The sequence below is a fragment of the Urocampus carinirostris genome, chromosome 7 (assembly GCF_059441175.1).
Source record: "Urocampus carinirostris isolate Australia breed hairy pipefish chromosome 7, RoL_Ucar_1.0, whole genome shotgun sequence".
Classification (NCBI taxonomy): Eukaryota; Metazoa; Chordata; class Actinopteri; order Syngnathiformes; family Syngnathidae; genus Urocampus; species Urocampus carinirostris.
Window position 1 is genome coordinate 615277 of NC_142355.1, and position 19359 is coordinate 634635.

General features: G+C 43.8%; 1 protein-coding gene and 1 pseudogene across 1 annotated transcript; both read left to right on the forward strand.

The window, feature by feature from the left end:
* The first annotated feature begins 2013 nt into the window (after window positions 1-2013).
* On the forward strand, window positions 2014-18608 carry tbc1d15 (TBC1 domain family, member 15). Its single transcript, XM_088339150.1, has 17 exons — window positions 2014-2133; window positions 4022-4114; window positions 5727-5801; window positions 6531-6645; window positions 7731-7947; window positions 8757-8859; window positions 8927-9118; window positions 9186-9314; window positions 9382-9485; window positions 10985-11079; window positions 11139-11255; window positions 11319-11419; window positions 11487-11586; window positions 13551-13648; window positions 13713-13829; window positions 13888-13974; window positions 18172-18608. Exons 1-17 carry the CDS (start codon window positions 2110-2112, stop codon window positions 18328-18330), a joined length of 1926 nt encoding a protein of 641 aa, XP_088195276.1. The 5' UTR covers window positions 2014-2109; the 3' UTR covers window positions 18331-18608.
* LOC148362052 (U2 spliceosomal RNA) lies at window positions 15717-15880 on the forward strand (annotated as a pseudogene).
* Window positions 18609-19359: the final 751 nt, after the last annotated feature.

The following is a 19359-nucleotide window of genomic DNA, read 5'->3' on the forward strand; positions in this document are numbered from 1 at the left end:
TCACATCTCAAGTCAGGGGTGTCAAACAGGCGGCCCGCAGGCCGGATCAGGCCCGCTAAAACGCTGAGAGAAGCGCAAGAGAAAAACGAGCTGCAGGTTGAAACATATCCACTTGATGTTGCCAAAAGCCAGGTGCCTCTCGCACACGCTGTACTTGTATCTCTGTCTCTTTTTCTCTTTCTCTGTGTCTTTTTCTTTGCTCTCTTCCATTTTCCCTTTTCTCTCTTGTTTTGCTTTCCCCTTCTATCTTTCTCTCCTTGTCTCTTTCCCTCTTTCCATTTCTCTTTGGATTTCTTTATTCCCCCATCTCTCACTATTCTTTTTTTTATTTTTTTATCACTTTCTCTCTCTCTCTTTCTCTCTCTCGCTTTCTCTTATTTCTTTATCCCTCTTTTTCGTTCTCTTTAATCTACTAGTCCGGCCCCCGAGAGAATTCCATCGTGTGGCCCCTGAGTTCAAATGAGTTTGACACCCCTGATTTAAGTTGACCGGGAGCCAGTGCAGGTTGGCCAATACGGGAGTAATCTGCTCGATCCTTCTTGTCTTAGTCAAGAGTCTCGCTGTCGCATTCTGAACCGGCCGCAATTTTTAATGCGAGACATCGGGAGACCCGAAAAAGCAATACCTTAGAGTAATCGAGCCGAGAAGTCATAAAGGCACGAATTGAGATCTCGGCATCTGATTTTGCGACAGCATCGGCCGAATCTCTGCAATTACGAAGGCGGAAGAAAGCTATTTTAGTCATAACTGAAACGAGAGATTAGGATCGAATATAAGACCGAGTCACTTTGGCTGATATCCCATTTGTCAAGGTTCAGGGAAGTGTCTGAGAACAAATCACGACAATGAGATGGACCAACAAACAACATCTCCCTTTTCTTCTGGGATCGAAACGAAGCGACATCCATCTTTGAATCTCAGTAAGGCAGACCTCCAAATTTCTACAAATGAACCGACCGGTCGTCTCCAGTGGCAGACACAATTGAGAGTCATCCGCACATTCATGGAAACTCATAGTGTACTATCACTCAGACGGAAGCATACGAACACTAAAAAGAAGGGGGCCAAGTGCAGAGCCCTGTGGAACGCCACAGGTGGCGTCAAAACGTTCCGAGGTCTGATTGCAACAGTCCGTTTTAGAAATATTTTGAATCTCCTCAACAATGCGTGGTTATTCATGACAAAGAGAATGTTATCGTCTTCATGGTCAGATGAGAAGAATTTATGAGCAGTATGTAGTTTGTTGTATAGCTTCCTTTTTCCCTGTCTCTCCTTTATTTCTTTACCTCTTTCTCTCAAAGGGTCTTTATTTCTCCTGTTCTCTCTCTCTCTTTTGTTCTCTCTTTCTTTCTGTTTCTCTCTTTATTCCGCCCCTCTCTTTATCACTTTATTTCTGTCATTCCTCCCTACGTCCTTTCTCTTGTCGTGCCTTTCTCTCTTTTTTTCCCTCCCACTCATTCTCTCTTTCTTTCTTCCTATCCCTCTCGTTTTCCCATTCTCTTGTTCTGTCTCTTTACTTTTTGCTCTCTTCATTTCTCTTCATTTTCTTTGTTTTCCAATTCCCTTTTTATCTCTCCCTTTTTTCTCCCTCTCTTTCTGTCTTCCTTTCTTCCTTGTTCTCCCTTTCTCTTGTTTTCTCTCTACTTTTTGCTGTCTTCATTTCCTTTCTCTTCATTTTATTTGATTTTCAATTCCTCCTTTCTGTCCCTCCCTTTTTTCTCCCACTCTTTCTTTCTTCCTTGTTCCTTCTTTCTCTTGTTTTCTCTCTTTACTTTTTGCTGTCTTCATTTCCTTTCTCTTCATTTTCTTTGATTTTCAATTCCTCCTTTCTGTCCCTCCCTTTTTTTTCTCCCACTCTTTCTTTCTTTCTTTCTTCCTTGTTCTTTCTTTCTCTTGTTTTCTCTCTTTACTTTTTGCTGTCTTCATTTCCTTTCTCTTGGTTTTCTTTGTTTTTCATTTCCTCCTTTCTGTCACTCTCGCTCTCGGCCTAAATCGGTTTGAGGATGAAGGCAAGTCATTGATGACGTCACAGGGCGGTCGCCACGGAGGGCGGGCACCGGAAGTGGGCGTCCTGCCACGCGACGCGACACGCCGCGCTGCGCTGTCGACATGGCGGCCGAGTTTTCTTCCAAGGTAAAACTTGACGAAGCAAAGTTGACGTTCTGGAAGCTTTAAGGCTTTCCGACTAGTCCCTCTATCCTGCTACCGAGCTAACTAGCTCTCTAACTAGCCTTCTAACGAGCTGGCTAGCCGTATGAGCTAGCAGTAGCAGCTAGCCATACTGGGAAGCTTCAGTCCTTAAGAAGCAGAACAAATGGATTTCGATATCAATTTTAAGACACTGTGATCAATAAAACGAGAAACTTTGTTATGTAGTCAAAATAGATGTTCTTCTCATGTCCAATTTCACTCAAGTTCTCAAGATTCACATATCTGGATCCCTATTTTTCCTACGACCTTATCTAAATGTTATATTGAATTTGGACTTATCCTACAAGACAAGAATGAGGGAAATTCATTCCATATCATTGAATTGTCAAATTTAAATTATAATCCCATAAAATGTCATCAACAAATTAGTAGTATCTAATATTATAAACAACTCCAATGTACAAATGCTTTATACAGTGATCTCCCCCTTGTGTTGATTTAAACATGTCTTATTCTATTTCCACGTCATTCTACAGTGTTTATTAGTGAGTGCAAAATGAAGCCCCATAAAGCAGTGAAGCCCTCCAGGAAATGCTTCACACACATACATAGGGGTTTCAAGATGATTCGTTTTCTCGGGGACACTCTTATGTGGACAGAATAATGTATTACATGATTGGTGCATGCAATAAAATAACAGGCTGTAAATCATTCTCTGAATGCTGAATATTCTAGATACTAATTTATAAAAAACTAATATATAAAATGCTTGAAATTGTTGCCTTTTGCCATGGTTGTTGACAGCCTGGCTCTATGAACCAGGCAATAAATGTCAAAAAATCAAATTAACAGCAACGCACCTGCTCCGATGGCTTCTCAGTTTGCCGTTGTCATGTGAAGCGTCACCGCCCCCTGTAGGTCTCACCCAAGAGGACAGCTCTGTTTGGAAAACCGACTCTTGCCTGAGCTCACTTCAAAGAGTCGGCTCCAAACGGCTCCTCAGATATTTTTTTCAATGATATATTATCAATAATAATAAAACAGCATGCACCAAATGATTTAGTAATTTCATGTTTTGCAGGAGACCCCTGCAATGCACATTAAATAAAATTGAATATATTTACAGATCTACAAAAAAATAAAATCCAAAACAGTTTTCAAAATTTTAAACGCTGAAAACCGAACAAAACCTAATCCCTGAAAATGCAATACGATAAAATTTACACATATTATATAGATATATAACTACTCAGTGCTAAAAAAATATACCTATTTACAATTATATTTGAACCAAATTAGACACAGATTCTCTAAAAAAACACTCAAAGAATATAAATCAAAACAAGTAAAACAAAAATCAAAAGATCAGTAGTCTCTAAGACTGAAAGATTGAATACACTCTGCTTTGGAGCAATCGATATCTTTAAAATGTGTCCAAATTAGGCTCGTTTTTCTCATTTTATACATATAGTAGAGAATGTTCATTTTTGTCTTCCCTATTGAACTCCACTATCACCCAACACGTATGGCATTGAAGTTGTGCCAGCGTTGTTCAAGCAAAATGGCAGAATTCATGTCAGTTTATAGCAGGCCACGACACAAAAACATTGTATATCATAGATAAAGAACAGCTATAGAATAGCACAAAATATGTGCGAGCAGCAAGATAGCTCTATTTTGGTCATCAAAGTCTTTCGGTTGGTACTGGATTTCTTTCTTTGAACGTACTGGGGGATTTCGAAAATTGGCCTTGAAAGTTCTTGAAAAGTACTTCAACTTGGCCATGAAATGTTGTACAAACCCTGCTCTAAACGAAGCATTCCATCACAAAATGAACAGTTTCTGTGCGCTGACATCTTTTGTCACCCAGGTTCTCTTTGAGATGGACGGCGTCTTTGTGGGCCCGGACGACGAGACGGAAGAAGAATTCCCAGTTTGCGGTCGCCTTCGAATTGTGGAGAAGGTAAGTTTCTTCTAAGAATGGACCCGGATGGGTTTTTCAGGGCTGATACCGATTATTAGTATTCGAAGGAGACAGATAACTGATATTTGGAGCCGGTATTCATTAAAAAAAATGGTGAAAGGTACTTTTTAAAATGCAAAAAAAAAAAAAAAGAAGAATATTAGTTATGAATTCAAATAAAACTTAAAGAGCTTTCTGAAACCCTTTACAGTAAATAAGTAAATAAAAATCAACACAACATGACTATAGATAAGTGTGGAATCTCCCAAAGCCACACAACACTATAGATTTGAAGTGGGTCTTACTTTGCAAACAGGAGATAAGGGAATCAGATTTTGAATTTGATTCAAACGTTTGTTTACATGGGGAAATCCGATAAAACTGGGGTCTCGTTCTCAACGATGCTCTCAGTGAACAACTATGTACAATAAACATGCTATAGAGAGCTAGATAGATAGATACTTTATTCATGCCCATAGGGAAATTCTCACTTCCAGCCGTATCCTTGTGTTGAAAATACAACAATAATAAAGTAAAAGGAATATAATACATAAATACCCAATGTAACGTGTTGACATAGAGTATTTAGATAGTGCTTCGAAAAATACACACTGTCATAAAAATAGGGTCATATGCAAATGTAGGGGTGGGGTTTCATGTGGGCTTTGACTTCCCCCGGGTGGAGTTAAAGAACCTCATGGCATGAGGAAGAAATGATCTCCTCGGTCTGTCCGTGGAACAAGACTGTGATAGCAGTCTGTCGCTGAAGCTGCTCTTTACAATTTAGCCTACTTGTGTACAGCTCGTCCTGGTGGTAAACAGTACAGCGTCGGTGACGTACGTTGGTGAATACGTCTTAAAAAACAGTACGATCGCAATACTGGCTCTATCGGAAGCGACGCGCCAGGAAACATTGCTAAATCCGAGTCTGCGTTCACGCGAACATCGGTGCACGTTGACGACATTTCTTGCCATTTTAATATATCGGAGCAGCCCGTGAATATGCCCCAGAAATATGCACAAAAGTACAGAGGAATCTTGACAGGAGAGGGAGAAGCTGTTTATTGATATTCGTCAGCGTTCAAAACAGGGTTCTCATTCGTCTAAGAGACAATCAGCTTTTTTGTACCCTCCGGAGCAAAAACATCGCGTCCGAAATATCACATGTTGCTTAGTGCGTCCCCTCGCGATGACGCAATTGTTTTTCTCAAAGTGCATGCTATCAAGGGTGGTTTCAAAAGTGGTTGGAGGGGTAAAAAAGACAAGAACTGCGAAGCTAAAAAATGTTGGCGACGGACCTAACCCTCGCTCCGTTCGACTGCGGACGGTGCCAAGTGGGGACGCTTCCTGCTTCGGTGGCTCCGCCTCCGTGTCGCTCATCCAATCGGAAGGCGCGGGTTGGGTAGCGTGAGAGACGGAAGGCAGGATAGGTAGAGTAAGGCTCAGTAGTTACTCGGCGTTGTGCTCAATAATCATGCCGATATCGAAATCTGTCAAGTTCCTAAATATCTGTTTCCGTCATCACTCTGCCTGATCATCGCCCGACTTTTAGTTTGTTCAATCGTTGTGTCATTTTTTTTCAAATTCTGTCTTTTGGCATGCGGTTGGCCAGGACGGCAACATCTTGGTGGAGTTTGTACCTATGGAGGATTCCGTGGAACCCGAGCACATCTTGTGCGCCGCCAAGGTGAGCGCTTCTTGTCGAGCTGAACTTCCAGTTTGGAATTTATTCCCAAACTCACGGTTTGTGCAGGTGCTTGAAATCCTTAAAAACGCTTGAATTTTATTCTTTCAAGGTTTGAAAAGCGCTTGAATTTGGCGGGAAATGCCTGTAAACGCTTGAAATTGTTGCCGTGTTTCCTGGTAGTCTGACTCGATAGACAATGTATCAAATGAAGAAAATTAGGCTTTAAATCCCTAGCCAGAGACCCAATAATAAACGCTTTAAACCCTGCTTGGGGCGGAAACCCTAGTTCCCAACACTAGGTAGAGACCCTTGTAACACGTTAAAACCCTACTTCGAGGGCAAAACCCTACAGTGTTCGTACAGGTATTAGAAATCTTTGAAAGTGCTTGAATTTTAATGTTATGTTTTCCAGGATTGAAAAGTGCTTATGTTTTTGAATTGACGACAGCCCTTTAAATGATAATTTCTCTCTTTCCGAATGAATCATTTTTGGATGTTTTCTGGCACTATGTTTTTGTTGAGCTTAAATACGTGTTGCACCCAAGAGGATATGTGAAGAAACCAAGATGCCAAATGCTTGAGAAATTGAAATATTGGTTTTGATTGTGCTTAAAGAGTGCTTGAATCTGGCCTTGGGTGTACGTAGCCTTTGGCGTGATGTGTCTGCCAACTGTCAGACGGTACTAAGCTGGCGTGTCGTGAGTAAAGACGTTTCGAATGTGCCGGTAGGACTCCAGTTCGGTGGTGGAGTGGGCCCACTGCGCTGGCCAGCCCAGTCATGACAGCGAGTGGGACTTGATCAGCAGCGCCGCCTTCAGGAAGAAACCCTGTGCCGCCGGAGAAGGTGCGTCCGCCCTCCCTTAGCTTTTGAACCCCTTAAAGTTCCGACAGCCCGTCGAACCCTTGAGAAGCAAATACGTGTTTGGACCACGTCACCAGTCACTGAAATCCGTCAAGCCACATTTCGTCGGAAAGTGCTTCAAATTCAAGATATAATGACCACTTTAAAATATACTCTCCACCCCTTAATGCTGAGCGCCAAGCAGGGAGGCAATGAGTACCAATGTTGTAAGTCTTAGGTATGACTCGGCCGAGGCTCGAACCAGCGACCTCCCAGTCTCAAAGCGGGCGCCCTACCATCTAGGCTAGCCAGACTCTTAAAATTATTCTCAATAGGGCCTGTCCTTCTAATCGATACCACTCTTTGCTAATAGCAGGCTTTTTTTTTTTCACGCTCCATATTGTTGGCAGAAATTACCTGTATAAATAAACTCAAGATTGCCTTTTTAGCGTCAAATATCTTTAGCTAGTAGTAACCGATTCAAATGATGATTGACACATTAAAATTCCCAATGTTTTGAAGCCATCTTCTGAACTTGTATGTGATTCATTTCTACGCGCAAGTGTGCACAATCATGGAAAGAGAAGTCAAACATTTACTACTCTTTCAAAATGTCTAAAAAATTGGCAAAAGTAAAATACAAAGTTGTAGACTTTATATAGCTGTAAAATGGCCACTTACGGAAACGCCTCATTCTACCCTTAGAAAAATGTGTATTATACGATGAAGTTTGACATGGCACTAGATAAGGTTTCAAGTGATTGTCTCACCTTTTTTTCTAGCAAAGATGCTCATGCTACTGTCTTCTACGGGCATTTAATTGCAAAACAAAATTTAGGCGAGGATAAAAACCTTCTATATTTTGTCTGTTCCAACTCAATGACTCAATGTTAGTAGGACCTCCAGTGGGGACACGTCTCGAGGGTGTTCCCTTCAAAACAGACTAATTCTGTCCTAACAATTCAAGAACATCATTCAATTGACTTTGGGGACGTCTGGATTGGGAATCTAGGCCAATTTGACAGTAACCGTAAGGGGTTAAAAAAGAAAAATTAGGGAAAATAGTGACACATCTTCTCGCTTGACAGGTGGTGTAGCAGGGAGCCAAGGGGGCAGCGGCCGCTTCTTCTCCGTGGGCCTGGCTCAGCTGACGTCCGTCAGGCTGCAGGAGGACGGCGGGCGCCGAAGTCACGCGACGTCGGCGCTGCTCTTGGAGGGTTCCTCGGGGCTGCCCACTCTGCGTTTCCACCCAGGGGGCAGCGAAGAGCTGCTGGACGGCCTGAGGACGGTAGCCACGCTCAGCCCGTGAGTAGGCATCTTTTGACTTGTTTGGAAATTGATGCACAAATATGGGTCAAAATGAGCAATGGAGGCTGGGCCTTGTTCGACCCAGGACATCTAAGACAATAGAGCTTGACTGACGCATGCACAGGGTTAGTAAGCGTGATTAAAGTCCATCCATCTATTATCTGCACCGCTTATTCTCAGTAGGGTCCCAACCATCCTCAGGCAGTGGGCAGGGGACACCCTCAATCGGTTGCCAGCCAGTCGCAGGGCACACAGAGACAGACAACTCACTCGCTCATTCACACCTAGGGACAATTTGGACCGACCAATTAACCTGAGATGCATGTTTTTGGAATGTGGGAGGAAAGCGGAGTGCCCAGAGGACACCCACGCAAGCATGGGGAGAACATGCAAACCCCACACAGGAGGTTCGATCTCATGACCTCAGAACTGTGACCGGCATTTTCCGACCAGAGGCTTCCTGCGGGAACATAAGGGGAAACCAAAACGGAGAGATAAGAGGGGACAAGTCCATGCAAACATTTGTATGTTAGTAAGGGATCTTAAGGTCACATCTTAAGCGGACTGGGAGCCAGTGCAAGTTGGCCAATAGAATATATAGTTTCCATAACAATGGAAACTGATATTGTACTTGCAGATAATATAAATTTAAATAATAAAAAGAAGGTGGCCTAGTACAGAACCCTGTGGAACGCCATCAAAATGCCAGTTGAGCGCATAGAGAGCAGATGGCCGAGGTATTTCCACCGTGCACATGGGGACGATGGAAATATGTTTTTTGATTCGTTCCTGCTTTTGGGGCTCAGGTGCGCCCGGGACCCGTCACGCCTGCTGATCAACTCAACCGGCAAGCTTCAGAGTCCGTCCTTCGCGAAGCCGCCGGACGACAACCTCTTCGAGACGCTTCACGTGAGTTCGACCGCACGCCGCTTCGGCGTCAAAGCCCGTCTACTCGATACCGCGCTCCGTCCAGCAGAAGCCGTCAGACGACCTGTCGGCAGCACCGGGCCGCTTCTCCAAAGTGACGGAATACCTTTTCGAAACCTTCCGCGGTACGGAGGAGCGGCACCGGCGTCCCCCGGAGGAAATGGCTCACCTGCTGGGGGAGGTCCTCCCGGGGTTGGAGATCAACCGGCAGGAAGAGCCCGGCTTTGAAGTCATCACCAGGGTGAGGACAAAACCCCTCTATTTTTCTGACATTTGCGGCCCCTGTTCACGTCCATTCACTCGTCCAGTTGGACCTGGGGACGCGGCCGCAAGTCTCGCGGGGTCCGCCCGTGTCCGTCCAGGTGTGGAACGCGCATCAGGACCAGAACGGTCGGGTGACCCACCCGGCCGGACTCCGGGAGGCCATCTTCAGAGGGGCAGGTCACACTGGAAATTCCCGCCAGTCCCGCCGGGCCTTTGCTTCAGCTTGGTTTGTCCGTGCAGGGTCTTTGCCACGCGGTGAGGAAAGAAGCCTGGAAGTTTCTTCTGGGATATTTCCCATGGTGCAGCACGCTGGATGAGAGGAAACGTCTGCAGAAGAGCAAAACGTAGGGCGATCTCATTGATGGCTGTCCTAACTATGAGTAATAAGTAACGATATTGTATTCCGATGAAATCCTTTCCCAAATATGGAGCCTCAGTCTTTGCCTTATTGAGGAATGCCTTTAAGGTAAAAGTTAGAAAGTCCCTTTTCAAAATGTCCCTCCCCTCCAACCCTTAAAAAAAACAAGCTGTTACCATAACATGAGATCGTGAACCTGCCTGTAAAACAGGAGACCCCACTTTTTTTCAATTTGCGAGCTATGTTTAAATTCCTATTTGTTTTTGCACTTTTTGTTTTAAGTTGATTGAAATCATGTCGTTTGTATCGATATTTTGACTTCCATCCATCCGTCATCTGCACCGCTCGTCCTCAGTAGGGTCACGGGGGTGCTGGAGCCCATACCAGCCATCCTCATGCAGTGGGCAGAGGACATCCCCGACTGGTTGCCAGCCTGTCGTAGGGCACACAGAGACAGACAACTCACTTAGGGACAATTTGGACCAGCCAATGAACCTAACATGCATGTTATTGGAATGTGGGAAGAAACCGGAGTGCCCGGAGGAAACTCACGCAAGCACGGGGAGAACGTGCTTGAATGACCTCAAAAACTGTGCCGCATACGCGCTAACCACTGCCCCCCCCCCCCCCCCCCCCGTGCTAGCATATTTTGACTTATTTATTGTAAAAAAAAAAAGATCTGATATCTATTTCAGTTTTTACGTACCTTCGTACGAGTTGCTGCTAAGCCTCATTTCATTTCCTGCACTGTTACTTTTTGATTTGAGTGAAAGATTTGTCATGTCAGTTGTCTTGAAATTCTTGCTTATTTACTGTAAAAGGTCCTAGAGAGGCTCAGTGTGGAGTTTGCATGTTCTCCCCGTACTTGCGTGGGTTTCCTCTGGGCACTCCCACATTCCAAAAACATGCCTGTTAGGTTCATTGGCCTGTCCAAATTGTCCCTAGGTGTGAATGAGCGAGCAAATTGTCTGTCCCTGTGTGCCCTGCTATTGGCTGGCAACCAGATCAGGGTGTCTCCTGCCCACTTCACGATGATTGCTGGGATGGGCTCCAGCGCCCCCGCGACCCTACTGAGGATAAGCGGTGCAGCTAATGGATTGATGGATGGATGATCTATTTTGCAGCTCATTGCATGTCAGGTTAATTGGCCGGTCCAAATTGTCCCTAGGTGTGAATGAGCGAGTGAATGGTTGTCTGTCTCTGTGTGCCCTGGGCTCCAGCACTCCCGCAACCCTACTGAGGATAAGCGGTGCAGAGAATGGATGGATGGATGGTCCTAGAGAGCTAATTCTTACAAATATTCTTTGTTTTGTTTATTGTTTGCATTATTAAAAAATTCTTATTCCTATTTTCAAGCTTTTACAGCAAATGGTTTTAAATATGGGTTATCGGGCTCTTCTTAATACTAATAATCAAAATCGGCCCCAAAAAACCCGTACGGCTCCATCCCTAGTTGTTACTGAGTCCGCCGTGTGACGAACGCAGGGACGAGTATTTCCGCATGAAGCTGCAGTGGAAGTCGGTGAGCGAGGAGCAGGAGCGAAGAAACTCTCGCCTCCGAGACTACAAAAGCCTCATCGGTGAGTGGCGCACCTTCGCCGGCGTCCGGCATGAATCTCACCGCCTTCCCCCCCGGCAGAGAAGGACGTGAACCGCACGGACCGGAGCAATCGATTCTACGAGGGCTCGGATAATCCGGGCCTGGCCCTCCTGCGCGACATCCTCATGACCTACTGCATGTACGACTTCGATCTGGGTGAGTCGCGGCGTTCGATTTCCGCGCCGGCGCCACCAAGTGCTGACGGAGGCGTGCGCGCAGGTTACGTGCAGGGCATGAGCGACCTGCTGTCGCCCATCGTCTTGGTCATGGAGAACGAAGTGGACGCTTTCTGGTGTTTCGTGGCCTTCATGGAACTCGTGGTGAGTGGCGGGAGAGCGCGGGGACGGTTCTGGTTCTGACCCGCCTCCTTCTTGCTCCCCCTGGCAGCACCAGAACTTTGAGGAGCAGATGCAGGGACTGAAGACTCAGCTGAGCCAGCTGGGCACGCTGCTGCGGCTGCTGGATCCGGCTTTTGGCAACTATCTAGGTGGGCGTCTGCCGTCGTTTTGAAGCGGCGTGCGATGTGATCGGGGTTCGGGCAGGTGCTTAAAATGTGTCTTTTTGAGGTCAGGAAAATGCTTGAATTTTGGGTGAAGTTCTTGGAAATGCTTGAAATGGTTCCCATTGCCATTTTTCTTGGTAGTCTAAATTGATAGTTCACACAGGAAATGAAGGTTTATCTTTGCGTGGATGGATGCCGATACGCCTGCTCTGGTGGCTTGTCATTATGGCGTAGTCATATTAAGTGTCACCGTCCTCTACTGGTCGCAGCCAAGAGGACAGCTTTTTTTTTGGGGGGGGGGGCTCACGAGTAGCTCCTCAAATAATTGTTTTCTAAGGATCGATGATCAATAATAATTAAACATTATGCACCAAAATTATTGAGTAGTTAGTCATTTTGTATGTTTTGCAGAGGATCCCTTAAAAACACGAGATATTTATCAAACTATTGACGGATGTACAAAAAAATTTGCAAAATACAAAACAATTTGAGCTTTTTACTGACTGGAGAGATTTGAATTTCGAATGACAATCCCTAGAAATGCAAAATAAAAGAATACAAATTATAGATAGTAACATTAAATACTTTATAGTCAAGTTGGGTTTATTCGTGACGCCCTTAATCACAAAGAGTCTCAAAGGGCTGCACAGACCACAGATGATTGCTAACCAAAGACTATTATTTCACCATCCCCTGATCTAAAACCTACATGAGGGCAAATAATACACATATTATCAACATAAATTATAGGTTATTCATATGCTATAGAATAGAGGTCTGTTTTAAGCCTAGATTTAAATATTTCCACTGAGGTTGCAGATCGAATCCCAGAGGGAAGAGCACTCCACAGCCCCGGGGCCTGAATGGAGAACGGTTCTCTTCTTGGCTCTTGGGATCACTAGTAGACCAACGTTTTCAGAGCGAAGGAAATTAAATCTGAAAGATATGAGGGTCCATGCACGATTTTGTATAATATACCAAGACAACCTTCAAATCACATCTTAAGCTAACAGGGAGCCAATGCAGGTTAGCTCAAATCGGGGTCACGTGATCAAACTTTCTTGTCTTAGTAAAAAGCCTGGCTGCAGCATTTTGGCTCTTGATTTTGGACTTCAGGAGACCGGAGAGTAGTACATTACAGTCATCGAGACGGGAAGTAACAAACGCGTGAATTATAAGAGACAGCATAGGACGAATTTAAGCAATGTTGCGAAGATGGAAGAAAGCTGTTCTAGTCATATTAATTTGTGTTTAAAAGGACAGATAGGGGTCAATTATGACACTTGAATTTTTGACTGAGTTGCTCTGGGTGATATTACATTTGTCTATGTTTAGAGCAGTTTTTGAAATTTAAATTAAAAAATTACAATTCTATTTCAACCAAGTTAAACACAGATCCACTGAAAATCACGCAAATTATATAAATAAATATAAGTGCAGCAAAAGATAAGCAGATTCAAAGATTAAAAATACTGTTTCGGAGCTGTCGATATCATTCAAATAAGTCCAGATTTGTGTTATTTTTCTGCTTCTTATACATACAGCACTTTTTAGTGCATTATTACCTAAAAACTATAGAGCCTTTTTTGTTTTTTGGTAACAAGCGTGACATATTGAAGCTGCGTGTGCATTGTTAAAGCAGAATGAAAGAATTTATATCCTTTTATAGCAGCCCATTGACACAAAAGGATCCTTCATCATAGGTAGGAACAGCTCAAAATAGCACAAAGTATGTGCTAGCAGCAATAGCGGCTTCATTTTTGTCATTAAAGCTCCCCCCAAAAAAAACGCTCTTTTTATTGACTGTGGATTTTCTTCTTTGAAGGTACTGAAAATGTTGAAATATAAGCTTTGAAAGTGTTCAAAAAGAGGAGTACAAACCCTGTCAGCCAAAGAAGAAGCGAGTAACGTGTTAACAACTAAGCTAACCTCATGCTACGCGCCGACAGAATCCCAGGACTCGGGCTACTTGTATTTCTGCTTCCGCTGGCTACTGATCCGCTTCAAGAGGGAGTTTTCCTTCCCCGATGTCCTCAAGCTGTGGGAGGTGAGTGCGCCCTCGTGAGGCCCGGAGGCGGCCCCCCTTCCCAGCCCCTTGTTTTGGCGTCCAGGTGACGTGGACGGGCCTGCCCTGCCGCAACTTCCACCTTTTGCTCTGCTGCGCCATCCTGGACTCGGAGAAGAGCAAAATGATGGAGGAGGAGTTCGGCTTCAACGAGATCCTCAAGGTGAGCTCGCCGCTCGCTCCCTTCCGCTCCCCGGCGTCTGAGTTTTCGTCCGGTGCAGCACGTCAACGAGCTCTCCATGAAGCTGGACCTGGACCAAATCCTTCAGAGGGCGGAAAGCATTTGGCTGCAGATCAAGCGGTGTCAGGTAATGCCGACCTCCAGAAAAAGTTCATCGTCATTGAATAGAATAAAATATACCTTTATTGTCATTGTTACAACATGGGTTGAATATATTGTGACAACGAAATTGGCCGTGGCACTCCAGTCCCACATTTTACAGTGAGGATAAAGAAAACAAAGAAGATAAAGGAACAAAGAAGATGTTTGTACTGTCCTTGTTGCAGGCTTTGTTTTCCTCCAGAGGGGGGTGTATGAGGGAGGTGAGGGACAGACAGAGATGGCCGGATCTAACTAGATGTTTGATATTACTGTACACATGGTCCAGTGTTTTTTCCCCTGGTAGCTCAGTCCACATATTGATATATTTGGGAAGTACAGTCCTTAAGCATGCCTGATCAAAGTCGCCGGCAACAATAAAAGCTCTGTCGGGGTGTGCAAGCTGCTGTTTATTGACAGCAGCGGGCAGGAGATTTAGCGCTATGCTAACTTTGGCATCCGGTGGAACATTAGCATCCGGTGCAACGTAGACAGCGACCACAGTGACAGTTAGCTCTCTCGGTCGATAGAAGGGTCTACACGTTACTGCTGGAAACTATATCGAGTGAGCAGTGTGTGTCAATGATTCGGCTGTTATTGCAGCACATAGTCCCCCGCCCATGACCTGAGATAAGTGTAGTAGACACTCAAAATAAGGAATGGTAAATGGTCTGCATTTCTAAAGCGCTTTTCAAGTCCATTAAGACCTCCCAAAGCGCTTTACAATGTGCTTCACACGCACACAAATAGCGGCCATGCAGCCATGCAAAGCGCCGACCTGCTTACGGGGGCATTAGGGATTCAGTGTCTTGAACAAGGACACTTCGACATATAACACGGAGGAGCCGGGAATCGAACCTGCGATGAGCTGTTGTCATATTCTTTAAGTAATCTTAGTTGATCGACCACTACGGGGAAGATTCGCCACTGTTCCCAGTTTTCTCCATTGTGGGTAATGGCTCTGACAGTGGTTCCCTGGAGCCCTTACAGCCTTGGAAACGGCTTTCTGACCTTTTCCGGACTGATATATTTCAATTGCTTTTTTCTGAATTTCTTTGGATCGTGGCATGTCAATTGTGTTCTAGAGAATTTGTAGCCTACTTCACTTCGTTTATCGGATTCAATATAATTTAATTTTTGGCGCAACGCAGGTGGTGGCCATCCATTTTGAGTGTGGCCTGTGAATTGAGTTATGTATGACCCCCAAAAATTTTGGGAGGTGCGCTTTATTATTCTTTGCACCTTATAAAATAGAGTAATCATGAACTAAAACACAAGGCAACAACTCTTTTGTGTTTCTGATGATAAATCAGACGTTGCCTCTATTTACAATGCTGTTTTCTTCGTTCTTTGACGTTTGTATCTGGTACCGTGGGTAGGAAGGGTTTGATCATGAGATGTTTGTTTGTTTGTACATGATTCAAATTGAATCGTTTCTTGTACATGATTCAATTGTTTGTTTGTTTGTACATGATTCAAATTGAATCGTTTCTCCGGCGCCGTCACGAATGGCAGCCACTCCAGCAGCTCCCGTGTTATTTTCGATTGTTCTCAGCTCAGGGATGCTGCTGGAAAAGTGAATTTCCCTTCGGGGATGAATAAAGTATCTATCTATCTATCTATCTATCTATCTATCTATCTATCTATCTATCTAATGCCTTTTTGTGTATTATTATGATTATTATTGTAGGTTTCAAATGGGGAATGATGTGTGAAGGCTTTAATGCTAGGACCTTAGCTTGGCCTTTGATGCTAGGTCCTTAGCTTGGCCTTAGATACTAGGTCCTTAGCTTGGCCTTTTGATTTTTGCATTCCGGAGATGGAATAAGAGCTTGCTCTGTCCACTCCACGCATCGGCCCGGTATTGCAGTACCTCCGGGAACGGTGCATTCGCAATGATCGCAACAAGGCTTTAGGGCTAGGACCTTAGCTTAGCCTTTTGGCTGAGAGTAAGTGTCCCGGCTCCTAGGCTTTGTAGCATATAATGAACTGACCGATAACGGATAATGGATAATGAATAACGAAGATAGATCAATAACCCTTAAAAACCCCAAAACCCCATAAACATAAAAATGCCTGACTGACTGACGTAACGGCCCCGCCCTTGTTGATAACAATGGTAGCGTCGGTCTCTGCTTTCGGCTGCTCGGCGTCGCACAATTATTTATTTGAAAACTCAGTGGAAGGAATACGCACGTATTTGAAGGGACGGGGGCGGCTTTGCAGCGCAAAGCTCCAAAGAAACGCGGATCGGCGTTTGTGCTTGGGTGATAAGCAGCAAGACGCCGCTGAAAAAGCTGACATTTTCCCCGCAGCCGTGCCTTTTAACTCTGGACAGTTACGGAGGAGCCATTCTGACGTATCATTTTATAAATAGCTACAAATAAACACATAAATCACAACGTACCTAAATCGACGACATTAATGCATTTTGTCATTCATTGTCATTCATCTAATTCGATATTTATTTTCTGGTGTATTTGGTCGTGTATTTTTCTTTTCTCTCTTTTTTTGGCGGGGTATTTATTTTGTTGTGTAAGACAAGCAAAATCTCTCAAATTTTGCAACGGCGATGACGGGAGCCGTTGTTTGTTTTGCCGTCTCAGCCGAAGGACGGTTCGCCTTCTAGAGCTGCACCGTTTCGGGAAAGAAACTTTTTCGGACTAGTATTGCCACTTTGATGCGATTTTCAATTTTAAAAGTCGAGTGCATTTCCTGTGCTAGTTTTGTTATTTTTTGTGAGTACTAAACCCTTGAATGCATAACCTACCAGTACATCCACTCTCCCATGTTTAGGCTCGAAAATTGGTGGGGAAAAAATAAGAATACAAATGGCATCACGTCATTAACGTGTTATAAGATATACCTGGAATATGACAATATTATAACTTTTTTTATTTTTAAAGATTTTGAAGAATAACAACCCGTGGGAACATTTTTTTAACCCGCCTATGCGTCCGAGCGTTAATACTAGTGACATTAACGATCCACCGGCGGGCCGTCAGACTGTTGAGAAGCAAAGACGGCAAGTCGTCTTCATATTTGACGCCCTTGATCATAAGAAGTCTCAAAGGGCTGCACGGACCGCAGACGAACGACTTTTACACCATCTCCTGATCTAAAACCTACATGAGGGCAAGGAAAAACTCAAAAACCTCAAGATTAGTCAAGTCATGTTTATTTGTGATGCCCTTAATCACAAAGAGTCTCAAGGGACTGCACAGACCATAGATTATTGCAAACCACAGACTATTATGACACCATTCCCTGATCTAAAACCTACGTGAGGGCAAGGAAAAACTCAAAACCTTCAGGATAAGTCAAGTCATGTTTATTTGTTTGGCTCTTGATCCCAAGAAGTTTCAAAGGGCTGCACGGACCACAGACTAGAGACTTTTACACCATCCCCTGATCTGAAACCGACATGAGGGCAAGGAAAAATTCAAAAAGCATTTTTTGTTATCTGTAACCAATATAAAGAAAACCAATTGAATCCTTTTACTTTTGATTGTCAAAGGGGCAATGAATTGGGGTACTGGTGGGTCATGTATGATGCTAGTCTCTGTCTCCAGGAATTGCTTCACCATCTACCACACAGGCCCATAAAATACCCGATTATTTGGAAAAATAGCTGACAAGATGTGGACAACTGAGAGCGCAAGACTCACAAAAAACTTGTTTTGTATATATTCATCACAGTTAATATTGATGTCGTCTTACAATGGGTTCCCAGTCTCTACTTTATTATAATCCTGAAAAATCCGTCTTTTTCTGTTTTGTTTTTCATTTTAAAGGGTTATTACGTTGTCTTAATACATATTAATGGTAGATATTGCCAGATATTGAAAGTTTGGGTTCTGAAAAAACTGCCAAAAGTAATCACTCATAAGAAGAGTGTTTTACTTTATCATGGCCAAGATAACAAAAACTTCCAGGCGGCCCGATAGATCCTTTGTCAATAAAGGGTTCAAGATGAATTTTACTCGATTGTTAAGAGGTTAAACCTAAGTAAACAGCGCCCTCTTCTGGGCAGCTTTGTTAGAGTAGCCGTCTATAAATCCTTGTAAAAACCGCATTGTTTTGCGAGTACACGATGGCTCTACGTCACATGGCAATATCTATCTGATTTGGATTTATCGCGAAGCATCTATTCAAGACTGACATAGGTGGTCCCGGTTGTCCTCAGAGGCTGCCGGCATCCGTGGTGGACATCCTGGCGCCCGCTCCGGAACCCTGCGCCGCCCAAACCTCGGAACGGCCGCAGAGAGAGGAACGGGCCTGCGCCAACGCCGAAGCCAGGACCGCCGACGCCACGCGTCTCGGCAAAGTGGCCTTTACGTCCTAGCCCGGGTCTTGATTTGGACAGGACCGGACACGTTTTATAAAGGAGCGTACGCGGGTGGCGCTATTCTCAGCGGCGGCAGGTAGGAAGCATTGAAAGGTTTTCCTTTTTTTTTTCGGGACTTTGGATGCCGGCGTTGCCTTCCGAGCGGCTCCTGGCCGAGAAGTCAATGGACAAAGCGAGTTGGACTTCTTGTTTGAACTCTTTAGTTTGACAATTTTGGTTATTTCTGAAAGAAATGAACATCACTGTGAAAAAAAGAAACATTTTGTGATTGCTTTCTTGGACGCTTGCTCCCCAAAAATCCTGAAACGGTTTACTGCCGATTTTGTCGCATTCGAAGTGACGGAACCAAAACCGACATCCAAATCCTACCATAACCCTTTTTGTATTCTATTTATTTGCTTTTATTGGTCCATAATAAAAACCCCAAACAGCGGGCAGTTGACCAAGTGGAGCGCCGTTACATTGATCTGAAAATCATTTTATTGCAGAACTGATGAGTTTATAACTTAACAGACACTTAAAATAAGGAGAAAGACTTAAAAAAATAGCTTGCAAGGAGAACAGGTTAGGACTGTACAAAAAAACCTTTAAGCTACAAAGATTCCAACCTGTTTTAAAGGTCCTTTAAAAAAATCTCCTTGGAGATCATGCTTTAAGTGGTCTGAAAGACCACTGTTATCATTGGCCAACAGTGAGAATGATTTTAACAATGAATACTATTTAAAATAACCAATAACAGTGATCTGAGGAATCCTTGAAATATCAATACAATGAATAATAAATGAAAAGTATGAACTCTCCAGAGCTATAAATGACAAAATCCCTAAAAAATCAACTATTTTCAATTGTATTTGAACCAATTTAGACACAGATCCCCTGAAAAGCAAGCAAAAATACAAACAATAAGTAAACAAAAACAATCTCAGCAGGTGATTGAAAAATTGAACGCAATCGATATCCTTAAAATGAGTCCAAATTTGGCTCATTTTTCTGCTTTTTATACACACGGTCAATTCTTTCTTTCTA